This window comes from Myotis yumanensis, unplaced genomic scaffold (assembly GCF_028538775.1).
Source record: "Myotis yumanensis isolate MYYU_CA2020_CCGP unplaced genomic scaffold, mMyoYum1.0.hap1 SCAF_2, whole genome shotgun sequence".
Classification (NCBI taxonomy): domain Eukaryota; kingdom Metazoa; phylum Chordata; class Mammalia; order Chiroptera; family Vespertilionidae; genus Myotis; species Myotis yumanensis.
This window is the reverse complement of record NW_027223753.1, coordinates 106,593,541-106,612,596: the sequence shown is the minus strand read 5'-3', so window position 1 is coordinate 106,612,596 and position 19,056 is coordinate 106,593,541. Positions and strand designations below refer to the sequence as shown.

Sequence of the window (19,056 nt, the reverse complement as noted above, 5' to 3'; positions counted from 1 at the left end):
TCTTTATCTGACCTTCAATTCTAAATGAGAGCATTGCTGGGTAGAGTAATCTTGGTTTTAGTCCCTTGCCATTCATCACTTTGAATATTTCTTGCCACTCCCTTCTGGACTGCAGTTTCTGTTGAGAAATTATCTGACAGTCCTATGGCACTCCCTTATAGGTAACTAACTGCTTTTCTCTTGCTGCTTTTAATATTCTCTCTTTGTCTTTAACCCTTGTCTTGATGTGGTCTTCTTTGGATTCCTCTTGTTTGGGACTCTCTGAGCTTCCTGGACTTGTAAGTCTATTTCTTACACCAGGTAGGGGAAGTTTTCTGTCATTATTTCTTCAAATAGGTTTTCAATATCTTGGTCCCTCTCTTCTCCTTTCAGCACCCCCATTGTGTGAATGTTGGCATGCTTGAAGTTGTCCCAGAGGTTCCTTACACTATCTTCATATTTTTGGATTCTTTTTTCTTTTTGCTCTTCTGATTGGGTGTTTTTGATTCCTCATATTCCAAATCTTTGAGTTGATTCTCAGTGTCCTCTACTATTGATTCCCTGCTAGTTATTTTTTATTTTAGTCAGTGTATCCTTCATTTCTGACTGGTCCTTTTTCAAGTCTTTGATGTTCTCACTAATTTCCTTGGAATTCTCACTAAGTTCCTTGACATTCTCACTAATTTCCTTGAAGCTCTCATTAAGTTCCTTAAGCATCCTTATAATCATTGTTTTGAACTCTGAATCTAGTAGTTTGCTTGCATTTAGTTCTTTTTCTAGAGATTTCTTCTGTTCTTTTGTTTGTGACGTATCTCTTTGCCTCTGCATTTTGGCTACTTCCCTATGTTTGTTTCTATTTATTAGGTAGAGCTGCTTTGTCTCCTGGAATTGGTAGAGTGGCCTTGTGTAGTAGGTGTCCTGTGGGGCCCAGTGGCTCAGCCTCCCCAGTCACCTGAGCTGGGCACTTTAGGTATGCCCTTGTGTGGGCTGTGTGCACTGTCCTATTGTAGTTGAGGCTTAATTGCTGTTGCCATCACTGGGAGGAATTGACCTCCAGGGCAACTGGCTGTGAGGACCTGCTGTAAAGAGCTGCTGTACAGAAAACACCCTTATGGAACTGGACTTCCTTCAGTGGGGATTTGGTGTTCACTGAGTTTACCCCTTGAGTATGTGACTCATAGATGTGGTAGAGTTGTAATCTGGTGCAGTCTGAAGCTGTCCACTGGGTTCACTGGCTCTGGGGCCTCCCCAGAGGTACCAAGTCAGCCACTGCCTGGGACCACCCGGCATGAGCTACAGAGCGATCTACAGATGGCTGCTATTTGTGTTATGCTAGGAAGTGCTCAGGAGAAACCAAGCTGTGAACCTTGGCAAACTGCTGCTAGGGTTGGCCGGCCACTTATCAAGAGGTATTGAGCATACAGAGTACAGCTGTTCCTTATTTGAGAGATTTTAGGAAAGTCTGAAGCCTGAGTCCATAACAGGTCATTCATATGGAAAAGCCACTGCAAACATCTTGGGTATGGCTGCCAATTGGGTGGAGCAGGATCTCAGGGAATCACCAGGGTGGGGCAAACAGCGTGGGCCAGGCTGATGGATACTCAGATTTGGTGTCTGTCAGTCAGCTCGGTTGGTGGGAGATCCCAGCTCATAGATCCCAGCTTTTGTCTGGGAGAAAGCTGTCCCAAATTCTTGCCCTGATGCCACACAATTTAGTTCCTCCCTGTATGTCTCTGGATCTTTTAAAGCTGCTTCCCCAGCACTGGAGCTCAGAGGGAGTTAATCCAAGTAAGTCTGTGTGCTGGCCCTTTAAGAGGAGCTGCCTGGTTCTCCAGTAGCCTCCGAATCACTCAGCCACAATCCCCACTGGGTTGTATAGCCTGAAGTTATGGGGACTTCTCTTCACAGCTCTGGAATCCTGGGCTGAGGGGTCTGATGTGGGGCTGGGACCCTTTGCTTCTCATAGGAGGCCTCCTCTGCCAAGATATCCCTCGTGATTCAAAAGACACAACCTGTGGGTGTCACACCATCTCATTCCATGCCTCCACCCCTCCTACTAGTCTTGATGTGTTTTCTTCTTTACTCCTCTAGTTGTCAGACTTCCATCTAGCCAAATTTTAGGCAGTTCTGAATGATGGTGGGTCTGTATTTTAGTTGTAATTTTGATGTGTTTGTGGGAGGATCCAAGTATTGGCATTTACCTATGCCACCATCTTGGTTCCTCAGTTCCAAAACTTCTTTATTGGAGTATCCTTGGGTCCATATTTAAAACTTATTTTTAAAAATTACATGTAAAAATTTACTGCCTGGTGTAGTGGTTTGATAGTTGCTTAGAAACAAATGCAGTGTGGAGATACACATTGACAATACCTGAAAGTGATAACTGGGGGTCCAGAAAAGAGAGGGCCCAAAATGTAGAACCATAATACTGGGAAGAATTTCATGTATCATAGGTGATTCATTCCATGGTGTCTTGATAGGACACTGCAAACTACCAAGAAAAACATTCATAATAGTCAACATTTCTAGTAAGAAGCAGAGAAGTAACAATCTTAGAAAAAAATCAAATGAAGTCAACTTCCAAAAGAATTAATATCTAGAGAGTCATTGACTTGTATCTCCAGGATTCAGTAAAAGCTGAGCTGGTGGATATACCATATTTTGCAATGTGCATGTGTGTGTATTTGTGTGCAGTGTGCATGTGCAAAAACTTTTTTTTTTTACAAAATTGTTAATAAATACATTGGGGTAAATTATTTTTGCCTTTTAGAGAGGATTTAATTATAAATTATAAATTGCCATTCTGACTGATTGATTTATGTCCTAAAATATTTACTGGTTGAAAACAAATTTTACCTACCTAAAATTTTTAATGTTGATCTATCTGTGAACATCTGTGTTGATAAATTGACCATTTTGAAGTTCAATACAATATTTATCCTTTTGAATATTATCTTAGAAAACTGTTAAAGAAACTTTATTTTACATATAAGCTTTTTATTAACATTTTTCAACAGCAAATAAATATTTTTCTAATTTTTATTTCTTTTTCAATGTCAGGGATTTTTGCCGTCAGGATGACAGCTGTGATTATTACTTCAGTGTGGATGCAGATGTTGTTTTGACAAATCCAAGGACTTTAAAAATTTTGATTGAACAAAACAGGTATCATAAAATTTAATGTCAATTTATTTGGAAAATTATCATTTTCTTCATCGGTGGGGACACACTATAATCTGACACACATTTGTGGAATGAGCAAATAGGAAGGAGCAAATTGAGGGAACTCACACTAAACTATTTCTACACCTTATAAACTTTCAATTCTAATTAATTGCCTATAAGGAAGTCAAATAGAAAATAACCTGATAAAAATTACAAGTTTTTATTGTTAGTTATAATCACAAATGTGATGTTTGTCCATTATATTTGTCCTATTTTTCTATGTAAAGATGAGTGAAATTATGATATATCAGATGCCTATAAAATTTGGAATTTTAAAATTTTCTGTAGATATTTTTAAAGAAGAATTTCATAAAAATTTTAACCTAAAAACTTATTGCACACAGAGTTGTAGTTCTTAGAATTTGAAATTTCAGAGGTACAAATTATTTTACAGCCTGATCTGTGATTTTATTTAGTATTGAACCACATCACTTGTCTATAGCTATTTTCATTTAACTGAATTGAAATGGAGAAAAGACACCATCTGTAACAGCTTATAATGATATTAAATCTTCCCTTATTAATACTACTGCTACCACTACTAGTAGTATTAATACTTGTACTAATAGCCCACCTTTTTTGTTGTTATTGTTAATCCTCACCCAAGGATATTTTTTCCATTGAATTTTAGAGAGAGTGAAAGGAAGTGGGGGGCGAGAGAAAGAGAGAAAGAATCAATTGGTTGCCTCCCACAACTTGGCCTGACCAGGGCTGGGGATTGAATCTGCAACCCAGGTATGTGTGCTTGACCCTTCAGTGTGTGAGCCAATGCTCTAACCACTTAAAACACCAGCTAGGGCCTACCTTTAATAAGTGTTTATTAAGTGCCAGGTATGTTTACATATATTAACACAATTATTTCTCATAACGGATAGAATGGTTAGCAGTGAATGTTAGTTACTTTTTTAATTTTGCCAAGTAAAGTACATGAGAAATCTATTATCCTCTACTAACCCACCCTATCCTATATAATAAAAGTGTAATATGCAAATCGACTGAATGGCAGAACGACCTCGGCGGGGGGCGGGGCTGGTGAGCAGGTGGTGCCAGGCCAGCCAAGGCACGTGCCAGTGGGCAGAGGGAGGGGACGGTGACGAGGGGCAGCGATGACCAGCGTTGGGGGGTGGGGGCTGGTATCATCTCCTGATTGCCTGCCTGGTCACCTCCCGCAGAGAGAGGCCACCAGCGACCATGGCAGGGCGATTTGGGGTGGGGCTGGCCACTCAGCATCCCCAGATAGGCCCACTGGGGTTGCCTCCTGCAGAGGGAGGACAATAGTGGCGGTGGTGCAATGGGGGATGGGGCTGGCCGCTCGCCGCCCACTGGTCACCTCCTGTGGAGGGAGGCCAGACTGCAGCTGGACATCCCCTGAGGGGTCCCAGACTGTGAGAGGGCGCAGGCCGGGCTGAAGGACCCTCCCCCCAGTACACAAATTTTCGTGCACCAGGCCTTTAGTATATACATAATCTGTCAACTTAAAAATCTAAGATTTCTCAGCTTTAATCTGTATATATAGCCCTAGTATATAGCTATTAATAGACACATATCTATCTACGATAATTATAAATAGCACGTAGTTTTCAAAACATAAAGTTTTAATCATCATACAAGGAAAAGCATATGAAATAGAGTTATATAATTCTTTTTTCAGTTTTTTTTATATCAAGAAAAACATTTTAAATATAGTAATGTTACATGCAATAAATCTTAATATTTCAAGTAAAATGATCTTAAATATAATGTTACATGCAATAAACATTAATAATCCAAGAAAAATGATGTTAAATATGATAATATTATAAGCAGTAAACACCAATTATTCAAGAAAAATGATCTTACAGATAATATTACATGCAATAAAGATGAATATTTCAAGAATAAAAGGATTTTAAGTATAATAATATTACCAAGACTGTACTAACAGTATATCACAAAAATTGTAGGAAATATTAAAAATCTGCAAATAACAGGATTACTTCTATTATATTCTAGAATATTATTTCCCCTCTGGCTCTATTTTTGTTCATCAGTTTATGTTGTTCATTATATTCCACAAATAAGTGAGATCATATGATATTTATCTTTCTCTGACTGGCTTATTTCTCTTAGCATGGTGTTCTCCAGGTCCATCCATGCTGTTGCAAATGGTAAGAATTCCTTCTTTTTTACTCCAGCATAGTATAGCATTGTATAGATGTACCCCAGTTTTTAAATCCACTCATCTGCTGATGGGCACTTAGGCTGTTTCCAAATCTTAGCTATTGAAAATTGTGCTGCTATGAACATAGGGGTGCATATATCCTTTGTGGTTGGTATTTCTGATTTCTTGGGATATATTCATAGGAGTGGGATTCCTGGGTCAAATGAGAGTTCCATTTTTAATTTTTTGAGGAAACTCCATACTGTTTCCCACAGTGGTTGCAGAAGTCTCCATTCCCACCAGCAGTGCACAAGGGTTCCTTTTTCTCCACATCCTCGCCAGCACTTGTCATTTGTAGATTTGTTGATGATAGCCATTCTGACAGGTGTGAGATGGTACTTCATTATCATTTTGATTTGCATCTCTTGGATGATTTGTGACTTTGAGCATATTTTCATATATCTCTTGACCTTCCTTATGTCCTCTTTTGAAAAGTGTCTATTTAGGTCCTTTGCCCATGTTTTTATTGGATTGTTTATCTTCCTTTTATTAAGTAATATGAGTTCCCTGTAATTTTACAGATTACACTCTTATCAGAGAGAGCATTGGCAAATATGTTGTCCGGTGCAGTGGGCTTTCTTGTTGTTTTGTTGATGGTTTCTTTTGCTGTGCAGAAGCTTTTTATTTTGATGTAGTCCCATTTGTTTATTTTCTCTTTAGTTTCCATAGTCCTAGGAGCTGTATCAGTAAAGATATTGCTATGGCATATGTCTGCTATTTGCTGCCTATGGATTCTTCTAAGATTTTTGTGGTCTCCCATCTTACATTTAAGTCTTTTATCCATTTTGAGTTTATTTTTGTATATGGTGTAAGTTGGTGGTCTAGTTTTATTTTTTTGCATGTATCTGTCCAATTTTCCCAGCACCATTTATTGAAAAGACTATCTTAACTCCATTGTATATTCTTGCCTCCTTTGTCAAATATTTATTGAGCATAATGGCTTGGGTCCTTCTCTGGGTTCTCTGTTTGGTTCCATTGGTCTATGTGTCTGTTCTTGTGCCAGTACCAGGCAGTTCTGAGAACAGTGACTTTGTAATACAGCTTGATATCTGGTATTTTTATCCCTCCAACTTTGTATATTCTTCCTTTGTTTATGTTTTCCTCTATCTCTTTTTTCAACATCCTGTAGTTTTACGAGCATAGGTCTTTTACCTCCTTAGTTAAGTTTATTCCCAGGTATCTTCATTTTTTTTTTGGTGCAATGGTAAATGGAATTTTTTTTTTTTTTTAGTTTCTCTTTCTTTGAGTTCATTATCCTATATAATAAAAGCCTAGGTGGTGTCGCATGACGCCCTCGTGCAACGTTGTCACAAAATGGCCACCACACGATGGCCACCCTCACATCGCCACAAGATGACCACCACTAGATGGCCTTCATTAGATGGCCACCACTAGCTGGCTGCCACAAGATGGCCACCATAAGATGGCTGTAACAGGATGGTCACCACAAGATGGTCGGCAGGGGAGGGCAGTTGTGGACGATCAGGCTGGCAGGTGAGAGCAGTTAAGGGCAACCGGGCCTGCAGGGGAGGGCAGTTAGGGGCCATCAGGCCAGCATTGGAGGGCAATTGGGGCAATCGAAGCGGCAGGAAAAGGCACTTGGGGGCGAGATCAGGCCGGCAGGGGTGGGCAGTTGGGAGTGACTGGCCTGCAGGGTAGGGCAGTTGGGTGTGACCAGGCCTTCAGGGGAGGGCAGTTGGGGGCAACCAGGCCAGCAGGGGTTGGCAGTTGGGGGCCATCAGGCCAGCAGGGGAGGGCAGTTGTGGGTGAGATAAGGTCGGCAGGGAGGGCAGTTGGGAGCAGGCAGTTGGCGACAATCAGGCCGGCAGGGTAGGTCAGTAGGGGTGGTCAGGCTGACAAGCAGAAGTGGTTAGAGGCAATCAGGGAGGCAGGCGAGTGGTTAGGAGCCAGCAGTCCTGGATTGTGAGAGGGATGTCCGATTGCTTAAACTGGCAGACGGACATCCTCCAAGGGGTCCCTGATTGGTGAGGGTGCAGGCTGGGCTGTGGGACTACCCCCCCCCCCCCCGTACGAATTTTGTGGCATCTAGTTGGTGTATAAAAAAAGCTGTAGATTTCTGGGTGTTTATTTTGTACTCTGCTACATTGCCAAATTCATTTATTAACTCTAGTAGTTTTTTGATGGAGTCTTTGGGTTTTTCTTTGTACAATATCATATCATCTGCGAATAATGACAATTTTACTCCTTTTGCAATTTGGATGCCTTTTATTTTTTCTTCTTGTCCGATTGCTATGGCTAGCATTTCCAGTACTATGTCGAACAGGAGTGTGAAAGTGGGCATCCCTGTCTTGTTCCTGTTCTTAGAGGAAATGGTTTTAGTTTTTGCCCGAGTATGAAGTTGGCTGTAGGTTTATCATATATGGCATTAATCATGTTGAGATATGCTATTTTTATTACAGCTTCCCTGAGAGTTTTTATCAAAAATGCATGTTGGATTTTGTCTAATGCTTTTTCTGCATCTATTGATATGATCATGTGGTTTTTGTCTTTGAATTTGTTTATGTGAAGTATCATGTTTATTGATTTGCAAATATTGTACCAGCTTTGCATCCCTGGAATAAATCCCATTTGATCATGGTGAATGATCTTTTTAATATATTGCTGAATGCAATTTGCTAATATTTTGTTGAGGATTTTAGCATCTATGTTCATCAGGGATATTGGCCTGCAATTCTATTTTTTCGTGGTGTCTTTATCTGGTTTTGGAATTAGGATAATGCTGACCTCATAAAAAGAGTTTGGAAGTATTCCTTCCTCTTGAATTTTCTGAAATAGTTTGAAAATATAGGTGTTAGTTATTCTTTGAATGTTTGGAAAAACTCCCCTGTGACGCCTTCCAGACCTGGGCTTTTGTTTGGTGGGAGGTTGTTGTTTTTTTATTATTACTGTTACTATTTAATCACTTGTTATTGGCCTATTCAGGTTTTTTTATTCTTCATGATTCAGTTTTGGGAGATTGTATTTTTCAAGGAATGTATCTATTTGATCCATATTGTCTAGCTTTTTGGCATATAGTTGTTCATAGTATTTTCTTACAATCCTTTGTATTTCTGTGGTGCCCGTGATTACTTCTCCACTTTCATTTTTATTTTATTTATTTGGGTCCTCTCTCTTTGTTTCTTGATGAGTCTGGCTAATAGTTTATCAATATTGTTTATCCTTTCAAAGAACCAGCTCATGGTTTCATTGATTTTTTTGTCTTGTTTTTTAGTCTCTATGTTATTTATTTCTGCTCTAATCTTTATTATTTCCTTCTTTCTACTTACTCTGGGCTTTTCTTATTCGCTTTCTAGTTCTTTAAGTTGTAAGGTTAAATATTTTATTGCTGATTTTTCTTGTTTTTTGAGGTATGCCTGTAATGCTATGAACTTCCCTTTGAGGACTGCTTTTGCTGTGTCCCAGAGATATGGGTTGTTGTTTGTTCATTTTCATTTGTTTCCAGGAAGTTTTTGATTTCTCTCTTGATCTCCTTGGTTTCCCATTCATTATTTAATAACATGCTATTTTAGCCTCCATGTATTTGAATATTTTCGGGTGTTTTTACTGTGGTTGATTTCTAATTTTCACTGTGATCTGAGAAGATGCTTTATATGATTTCAATCTTCTTGACTTTGTAGAGCCTTGTTTTGTATCCTAATATGTGGTCTATCTTTGTGAATGATCCATGTGCACTTGAGAAGAATGTATATTCTGCTGCATTGGGGTGAAATGTTCTATACGTGTCTATTAAATCCATCTGATCCAGTGTGTCCTTTAGAGTTTCTGTTTCCTTGTTAAGTTTTTGTCTGGAAGGTCTGTCCATGGAAGTCAGAGGGGTGTTAAAGTCCGCTACTATGACTGTATTGTTTCAGTCTCTTCGTTAAAGTCCTCTAGAAGTTTTTTTTATATATTTAGGAGCACCTATATTGGGTGCATACATGTTTACAGGGTTGTATCCTCTTGTTGGATCTATCCCTTTAGTATTATGTAGTGACTTTCTTTGTCGCTTGTGATGGCCTTCATTTTAAAGTCTATTTTGGGCAAAAAAATCAAGATGGTGGCATAGGTAAAGACCGGAGATTGCTGCCTCGCACAATCACTTCAAAAATACAACTAAAAGACGGAACGGACATCATCCAGAACCACAGGAAGGCTGGCTCAGTGGAAATTCTACAACTAGAAGGAAAGAGAAAAGCATACCGAGACTCAGAGGAGGTGCAGTGCGGAAGTAAAATACAGAGGTACAGAGGCGCATACGGAGAGGGCTGGCGGCTGAGGACACAGTTATCTTTTTCAATCGGGAGGGAGTCTCAAGCTCTGAGCTCCAGTTCTGGGCGAGTCTCTGGGGACCCAGACTCATATGGGAGAAACTGGACTGCCTGGCATCAGTTGGAACTCAAGGGCAGCTTTCTCTCGGAGGTGCTTGCAGCGATTGCCAGGACACTGAGAAACAGGGCCTCTGAGGGCAGGACTGAGAGCAGCCATAACTGCTCACTCCGCCCTGTTGATCCCCTGGGACCCTGCCCCATCCAAGCCATGCACGGAGGCTTTTGCATATGAAAGGCCTGGCCCTTTGCAATCTGATAATTACCTAACAAACTGCAGCTGGCCCAAGGCCCCAGGGCAACTTGCATTGTGTCACAGCTGGCTCCTGCTGGGTAGCCTCAGGCAAAGGCTAGATTAGCACCTCCTTAGAGATCCAGGAGCCAGTGTGCCTGGTGGTCAGAGTGGGTCCATCCAGATTTCAGCTCCTCGGATCCATAAAGGACACATTCAGGGGGCAGACTCAGTGACCACCAAAGCCCCATTGAAGCAAGTCTTGCCCCAGAGGGGTGTCTCCAGCACAGAAGTTCTCCCACTGCAGACACAGCTGATTCTCACAGCCAATTGGCCTGAAGGTCAATCCCTCCCAGTGTTACCTACAACAATCAAGGCTTAACTACAACAAGACTGTGCACAAAGCCCACAAAGGGGTGCACCAAGAGTGTCTACCTCAGGTAATTGGGGAGGCTGAGCCACTGGGCCCTATAGGACACCTAGCACAGAAAGCCACTCTATCGACACAGCGAAGCATAAAAAAAATGTGGAGACAAAGAAACAGGACACAAATGACAGAAATGGAGGAAAGCAAACTACTGGATAGAGAGTTCAAAACCACACTTTTTAAGTTTTTCAAGAATTTTCTAGAAACCGTCGGTAAACTTAATGAGACCCTCAAGAAATCTAATGAGACCCTCGAGGTTGTGATAAAGGACCAACTAGAAATTAAGCATACACTGACTGAAATAAAGAATATTATACAGACTCCCAACAGCAGACCAGAGGATCACAAGAATCAAGTCAATGATTTGAAATATGAAGAAGCAAAAAACACCCAACCGGAAAAGCAAAATGAAAAAAGAATCCAAAAATACGAAGATAGTGTAAGGAGCCTCTGGGACAGCTTCAAGCATACCAACATCCGAATTATAGGGGTGCCAGAAGATGAGAGACAGCAAGATATTGAAAACCTATTTGAAGAAATAATGACAGAAAACTTCCCCTACCTGGTGAAAGAAATAGACTTACAAGTACAGGAAGCGCAGAGAACCCCAAACAAAAGGAATCCAAAGAGGACCACACCAAGACACATCATAATTAAAATGCCAAGAGAAAAAGACAAAGAGAGTATCCTAAAAGCAGCAAGAGAAAGAAACTCGGTTACCTACAAGGGAATACCCATACGACTGTCAGCTGATTTCTCAACAGAAACTTTGCAAGCCAGAAGGGAGTGGCAAGAAATATACAGAGTGATGAATACCAAGAACCTACAACCAAGATTACTTTATCCAGCAAAGCTATCATTCAGAATTGAAGGTCAGATAAAGAGCTTCACAGATAAGGAAAAGCTAAAGGAGTTCATCACCACCAAACCAGTATTATATGAAATGCTGAAAGGTATCCTTTAAGAAGAGGAAGAAGAAGAAAAAGGTAAAGATACAAACTATGAACAACAAATACACATCTATCAACAAGTAAATCTAAATCAAGTGAATAAATAATCTGATGAACAGAATAAACTGGTGATTATAATAGAATCAGGGGCATAGAAAAGGAGTGGACTGACTATTCTTGGGGGGAAATGGAAGAGACTGGACAAAAATCGTGCACCTATGGATGAGGACGGTGGGGGGAGTGAGGGTGGAGGGTGGGCGGGGGGAACGGGTGGAGGGGAGCTATGGGGGGAAAAAGAGGAACAACTGTAACAATCTGAACAATAAAGATTTAATTAAAATAATAAAGTCTATTTTGTCAGATATGAGTATTGCTACTCCAGCTTTTTTTTCTTTTTCATTTGCATGGAAAAAAATTTTCCATCCCTTCACTTTCATCCTGTGTCTGTATTTTGTTTTGAGGTGGGTCTCTTATAGAGAGCATATAGTTGGGTCATGTTTTTGTATTCATTCAGCTAATCTATACCTTTTGATTGGAGCATTTAATCCATTTACATTTAGGGTTATTATTGAGAGGTACTTATTTATAGCCATTTTAATTCTATATGGCTAGGTTTCTCTCTCTGTTTCTTCTCAGCAATCCCTTTAGCATTTCTTGTAATGCTGGCTTGGTTGTGATGAACTCCATTAGTCTTTTTTTTTTTTTTAATCTGGGAAGCTCTTTATTTGAAAATCTGTTTTGAATGATGGCCTTGCTGGATATAGTAATCTTGGTTTCATATCTTTGCTTTCCATTACCTTGAGTACTTCATGCCATTCCCTTCTAACCTGTAGAGTTTCTGATGAGAAATCAGATGTCATCCTTATGGGAACTCCTTTGTAGGTAATAGTTTTCTTTTCTCTTGCTGCCTTTAAGATTCTTTCTTTTGGCATTTTAATTATGATGTGTCTGGGTGTGGGTATGTTTGGGTTCTTCTTGTTTGGGGTTCTCTGTGCCTCCCAAACTTGTGTGACTTTTTCCTTTACCTGGTTAGGGAAGTTTTGTACCATTATTTCTTCAAACACCTTCTCTATGCCTTTCTCCCTTTCTGACTCTTCTGGAACACCTGCTATTCTAATATTGTTACATTTCACACTGTCCCACAGTTCCCTTAAGCTGTCCTCTGGTTTTTTAATTGTTTTTTCTTTTTGGTTCTTTAATTGAGTGATATTTTCAACTCTGTCTTCTAATTCACTGATTTGATCCTCAGCTTCCCCTATTCTGCTGTGTGTTCTTTCCAAAGTTTTCCTTATTTGTGTTGTCATTCTTTATCTCAGACTGTTCTTTTTTTTCTCATAGTTGCTATATCTTTTCATACTGTTGAGCATTTTTACCATCATTACTCTGAACTCTGTTTCAGATAAATTTCTTATCTCTGCTTCATTAATCTCTTCTTCTGGAGAATTATCTAGTTCTTTCATTTGGGGCTTGTTTCTTTGTTTCCTCATTTTGGTTGTCTGTTTGAGTTTGTGACTATGTATTAAGTAGATCCTCTACACCTCTCAATCTCTAGTGCAGGACTGTGTTAAAGGCTTTTTCTGACTAATTGGATCAGACAAAGACTTCAATCCTCCAGAGACCACCTCTGTCTACAGACTAATAAAATTCTGACTTGAATTACCCCCAGGCAATCATCCTCAGGTGTGGTGAGAGTTTTTCAACAGGGTGGGGCAGTTGCTTCTGCCTGGAGGCTAATTGTTACTTTTAATCTTTTAAGTAGTCTCAGGGCAAGATGTTTTCCAATAGGGTGTGTCAACTGTCTTCCCCCAAGGCAAGGCAGATGTCTATGTGGGAAAGATGTCCTTTGCTGCATGGTGGAATAACAGCCCAGGAAACTTGGGGGGTCTGCCTTCTGAGTTCTATCCCTCGAATTCCCAATCCTGGGTTCTGCTCTCACACCTCCAGTCCACTTCACCCTTCCTCTGCCAGAGCACAAGGTGGGTGGCTCCATAGGGAATTTTTGTGTGTTGGCCCTTCAAGAGGGTGCTGGAACTTTCAGGTGCCACTCCATGGCAGATAGCACCCCACTGATTTTCACAGCTAGATGTTATGTAGTTATCCTCCTCAGTTTAGTGCTCTCTGCTGGGGAGGCCAGCTTCGAGATTGGATCCCAGAGTTCTCAGTGGTACTCCCCCACCCACAGCTGAGATATCTCTATGGGACTTCAGTTGCTGTCTGTGGGTGCCCAGCCAGCCCTTTCGCACCTCCACCCCTCCTACCAGTCACTATGCGGTCTCCACACCTTCAGTCCTTGGGTATCAGGGTTCTCTCCTGTGAGGTTTCTGTTGATTTTTCAGGAAGCCTTTCTGTATTTCAGTTTTTATTCCAGCTTGTTCCTGGGAGCATGTCTGTGCAGTATCACCTATTCTTTCACCATTTTTAATCTCTCTGCTGCCATTTTTAATCTCTCCTGTTTAATTCTTAAAACCTGGTGGAATTCAGTAACATTTTCTTGAAATTGCCATGTTAATTTCCTTTTAATTTGATTGAAATTTAATACTGTATAATATACACTAGGGGTCCAATGCACGAATTCATGCACCTTGAAAGGAACTGTGGGCTGTGAGGCTGCGGTGGGCACAGAGGCAGTCTCGGCCCATCCTCCATGCACCTGCCTGGCCCCTCCCACTGCAGCCCCAGCCCCCTGTCTACAGGCAGCCCTGGTCCCACTGCTGCCACTCCAATGCACTGACAGCACCAGCTCCACTCACACCCACTGACAGTGTGGAGCAATTGGGGCTGGCGCAAGCAGCAGGTGCTAGCAGGGCCAGCACCGTCAGTGGGTGCAAGTGGCGGCTGCTGTTCCGATCGCCTCTCAGGAGCACGGGGGAGGTGGAGAAGCCTTCGGTGGCAATCAGGCCTGGCAGTCGCCGCTCATATCCATTGATGGCGCTGAGCGATTGGGAACCGTGCTGGGCACCAGCAGCAGGTGTGAGCGGTGGCTCCAGCAGTAGGTGCGAGTAGCGCCATTGCTGAAAGCGGGTGCAAGAGGCGGCTGCCGGCACTGATCTCCCCTCAGGAGAAGGGGGAGGTGGAGAATCCTTGAGGGGCGATCAAGGTTGGCAGCCACTGCTCGCACCCGCTGATGGTGCTGAGTGATCCGGGCTGGCACTGGGCACTGGCAGTGGATGCGAGTGGGGCCAGCACCGGCAGCAGATGCAAGCACGGGGTGGAGAGGGGGGGAACCGCAGCACATGGTAGCATAGAATTTTCAGTAATCACCACAGGCTTGCCCCGATGACAGCAACCAACACCCTGCTCACCTGCTATGCCATCCTGCAGCGGCTGATGTTTTCCATATTCCGGGCGCACCCCCTGGTGGTCAGTGCATGTCATAGTGACCGGTTGTTTGGTTGTTCTGCCGTTCAGTCTATTTGCATATTAGCCTGTTATTATATAGGATATGCTTTTTTATAATATTTAATGTTTTTATTATATGACACTTGATAGGTATTTAGTAATTCTTATAGTGAATTGTTAATGAATTCATATACATATTTAACATATATCCTCTTTAATATTAATATAATGCTTTAAACCTTGTCAATTATAAAATTTCCCTCATAAGTAAAGAGTCAATAAAACTGGTTATTTCTCCAGCTTCATAAATTTCTGTTAATTATCTAAGGATTATTTTCACACCTGTATCCAAGCATGTAGTTTACATAAAGCATTGACATAGACCAAGACTCTTTCAAGATTTAGTAGACTTGACTGAAGGCTAGAGGGTCAGGGGATGGGTCACATCTTAGGGCATGTGGCTTTCCAGCATCTCATCAATTCTCTTGTTCCTCTCCTCCTCTTATTGCTGATTTTGACTGCTGTGCTCCAAATTTTACTCCTTTAGTTATTTAGTCTCCCAGATGCTATTCTTTTTTTTTTTAATCCTCACCTGAGGATATGTGATTTTAGAGAGAGACAGAGAAAGAGAGGGAGAGAAAAACCAATGAGAGAGAGAAATATTGATTGGTTTCCTCCTGTATGCACCCCAAGTGAGTTTGAACTCGAAACCTGGGTATGTACCCTTACCAGAAATTGAACCTGTGACCCTTCAGTGCATTAGACAATGACCAAATCAACTGGACCACACTGGCCAGGGCCCCAGCTTCTATTCTTGTATTTCCATGCTCAAAACCATTGAGGCACACTTCAGATAGATTTTGATTTTCAACATTTCTTTTCCCATCCATCTTTGGGAGGCAGCTGAGATTTTAATTACAAGATTTTTTTCTATTAAATATTTGTTCTTGTCAGTTATTGACATTGAATTATCGTTTCTTAAATAAATATTATATATAGATTCTAATTTATCCATGTATTTTAAACAAATCAAGGTATAAGTGTTTCTGGTTAATATTTAATTATTAATAGGAATCAGGAAAAATAAACCAAAATTATTCATTGCATGTTGTATATTTTATAGACTAAGTTTCACTTTTTTATTGTAAGAGAAAGGTCACGCCTGGTCTTCACAGCATTGGCGTGTTGTGAGAATAGGTTTTTTTATGAAGAATAGTTGGTGCATAGCTTTCTCTTGGAGAAGTTTTGTGACCTTTTTTTAAAAATTGTGAGGTACCACTACAGTGCACAATACTTTAGAAGTAATTTTAGAAGAACATCAGGTTTTGTGAGTTTATTTGGAAAATGTTGACACGTCGTAAATTAGATTTCCCTAAGAAGAAATGTGACATGTTTTGGATTTGTAACATGCTTTTCCCAAAGGGACTATTTCCTGGTAGGTGGTTAGAGTGCTATGGTAGTTATCTACTCTTTTGTTTTCTAAAATAGTTAAAGGACCAGAAAAATGTTTCATATTGCCAGGGTTAGCGCAACCCATTTTAAAAGCTGTAAAAATTATAAACATACTTTATTTTTTTTAATTTAATTTTATTGTTTAAGGTATTACAAATAGTAGTACATATGTCTCCTTTTTTTTTTCCCCATTGACCTCCCCCCTCCCACCCCCGGCCTCTTGTACCCCCCAGCACTTGCCCTCAGGACTTAACTTTAAGAAAACTGACCTATTTACAAATATTTTAGCCCATCATCATTCATTTTTTTTGTTCAACGGATATTTATTTGACACCTTAATACACCATGGACTATTATGAAATACTTGATTTTATATATTATAGTTTCTGAAATACTATATGGTAGTCTCACCTTTTTGGACATAAGAAAGGGACTTTTAAAAATCCTTTTTATACTTTAATTCACATTTTGAGTTACTTTTGTTACTCTTTTTAAGAAATATCACTGAAAATCAGCAGTGTATTTATTTAAGAAAAAGTGTTGGGAAGCAATTTCTCTATTTTACTTTTAGTTTTATGGACTAACTACATGTGTGTTAAATGAACTTGAATGATTTTGTGTCAAGCTAAGTTCAGAACCATAATTCTGTGGTGATTAAAACAAATAGTTACCTGGATTTTTTTTTCTTTAGAAAGATAATTGCTCCTCTTGTAACTCGCCATGGAAAGCTGTGGTCCAACTTCTGGGGAGCCCTGAGTCCTGATGGCTACTTTGCTCGATATGAAGATTATGTGGATATTGTTCAAGGGAATAGAGTGTAAGTTAGTTAATTTAATCTTTTAATGTAAAATACCATGACCTAGAGATGAGGACTTGTTAATATTACTTGAATTTTATTTATTTTTTACTATTTATCTTTTTTCTTTATATTTAATGGAAATTTGAGAACCTGGGGATGACTTGGATCCTGAAATATTAGTGTAAACAAGTATTTTACAAAAAAAATGTTTTTAAAATTCTAAATCTTCAAAGGAACAAACTCACAGTTGTGGGAAATTCTAATAGACAATATGTGGTTACCATGGATAGCAATCTTATGATTGATTATTAGAAGAGTAATATTCTTTAGTTAAAAGATTGGAAAGCAAATTTAGTTTAACTAATTTATTTAGTTGCCAGGATGAAGGTTGTTTTGATAGCTTTTAAAATTTATAAATGAACAAACAACACTCAGAATCAAAATCTTCCAACATTTCCTATTGCAGGTGTTTTCTGTGTAAAATATTCTACTTTAAAGATCAATTTCTTCACTAATATCTGAATTTAATTTCTAGACTTTGAAAAGAATATACTTGTTATAAAGTGTGTGTATGATTGATATTTTTTTCTGAGACAATAGTTGATATCTTTAAAACTAACAGTCACAATTGAAATAGGTTTTTTTGCTAAGGTAATATTACAGGAGAGTGTCATTCTTTTTCATACAGACAATGGACCAAAGTGACTGAGTCATAAATACTTTGCCTAGTTTCTCAAGTACATCAGCCCAATTGAAAAGGGCAGACATTTTTTCATAACTAAAATATGTGTCCTTAAATTTAGAAAGAAAATCACATAAATACTTCTTGTTCAACAGTTGAGTATTAAAAAGATGTTGTGTTTGTGAAAATAGTAATAGCAAATTTGAGTGATATAAATATGATGAAGGCTTTGTTAGTTGAAATTAAGAAGCAGATAGCTGAAAAAACACTAAGATTATATTCTGTTATTTCAAAGTACTTATTGTCTCTGGCATTATTTGTATAGACCATATGCCTGATAGTGCCTGTGGGTACAGTAGAAATAAGAGTTCACAGACGTAGAATAGAAAATTCATGTTTTATTTAAGTTGCTATATAAATGTGATTTTCTGTCTAATCTCCTGTCATTGTCTAAAATGTGAGAATAAGAAGAAGGTAGAGCCCTGACTGAGCAGTGGTTAAAGCATCAGCCCGTGGACCAAAGGGTCACGGGTTTGATTCTGGGTCAAGGGCACATTCCTGGGTTGCAGGTTCATTTCCCTGCCCTAGTCAGGGATTGTTCAGGAGGCTACCAATCAAGGTCTCTCTTACATCAATGTTTCTTTTCTCTCTCTCTCTCTTTCCTTCCCTCCCTCCCTTTCACTTTCTCTAAAAAAGAAAAATCAATGGAAAAATATCCTCAGGTGAGGATTAACAAAAAACAAACAAAAAAAGGTAGAGATTTTTAATCTAGTTAATACACATGTACATTCCTTCATATACAAAAACTGCATGAAGGAATGACATCTTATGACAAATTTATGTGTGTGTTTTCTTTTTCTTTATTTTTTTATGACCATTTCTCTTAAAGGCACATCTAGTAAGACAAAATGATTTCATATTTTTTTAATATGTACATTTTTTTGGTCAAGATCTTCCCTTTCTGTTCTCTAAAAGCAACAGGCATATATATCCCTTCAGGCGAATCCTTTCTTATATTGTTCTTATGAAGTGAGTCATATTGGGAGTGAGGAGATGGGTCTGTGGGAAGAATGAAGGTCCAAATAATGTACCTCCCATCTCCTTCTGATTATATTTCTTCATATCTTTCCTTTTTAACAAAATTTGAGGTGGCTTAATGAATTTCAAGAGGATATATTTTAGGAGGATTTTAGGCTATATTGAGTAGTATGCTGGTAAATGTTTAACAGCTGGTTATTGGGGTTGGAGGATGTCCTGGTTTATAATGTTTGCAAATTCCTAAGGTGTAAATATTTCTACCGTGGCTGATTTCAAGCTTCCAATGTGAAGTCACTGAGCATAGACTTAGTGAAGTTACAAGTCATCACTGGGGAGCCAGTGTAAACCAGCTCTAGAAAACTAGTTGTATGGCATTATTTTTTTCTATCAAACTGCTTAACCTTAAAG

The 19,056-nt window shown here is 39.5% G+C and overlaps 1 protein-coding gene across 3 annotated transcripts in view; it reads left to right on the top strand.

Moving 5' to 3' along the window:
* PLOD2 (procollagen-lysine,2-oxoglutarate 5-dioxygenase 2) overlaps window positions 1-19,056 on the top strand; it is a 289,789-nt gene that overhangs the window by 244,521 nt on the left and 26,212 nt on the right. For all 3 annotated transcript variants that reach the window (XM_070405928.1, XM_070405927.1, XM_070405926.1), the window contains 2 exons: window positions 3,040-3,144; window positions 16,821-16,946. In XM_070405928.1, coding sequence (XP_070262029.1) covers window positions 3,040-3,144; window positions 16,821-16,946 — 231 coding nt within the window. The remainder of the gene's footprint in view (window positions 1-3,039; window positions 3,145-16,820; window positions 16,947-19,056) is intronic.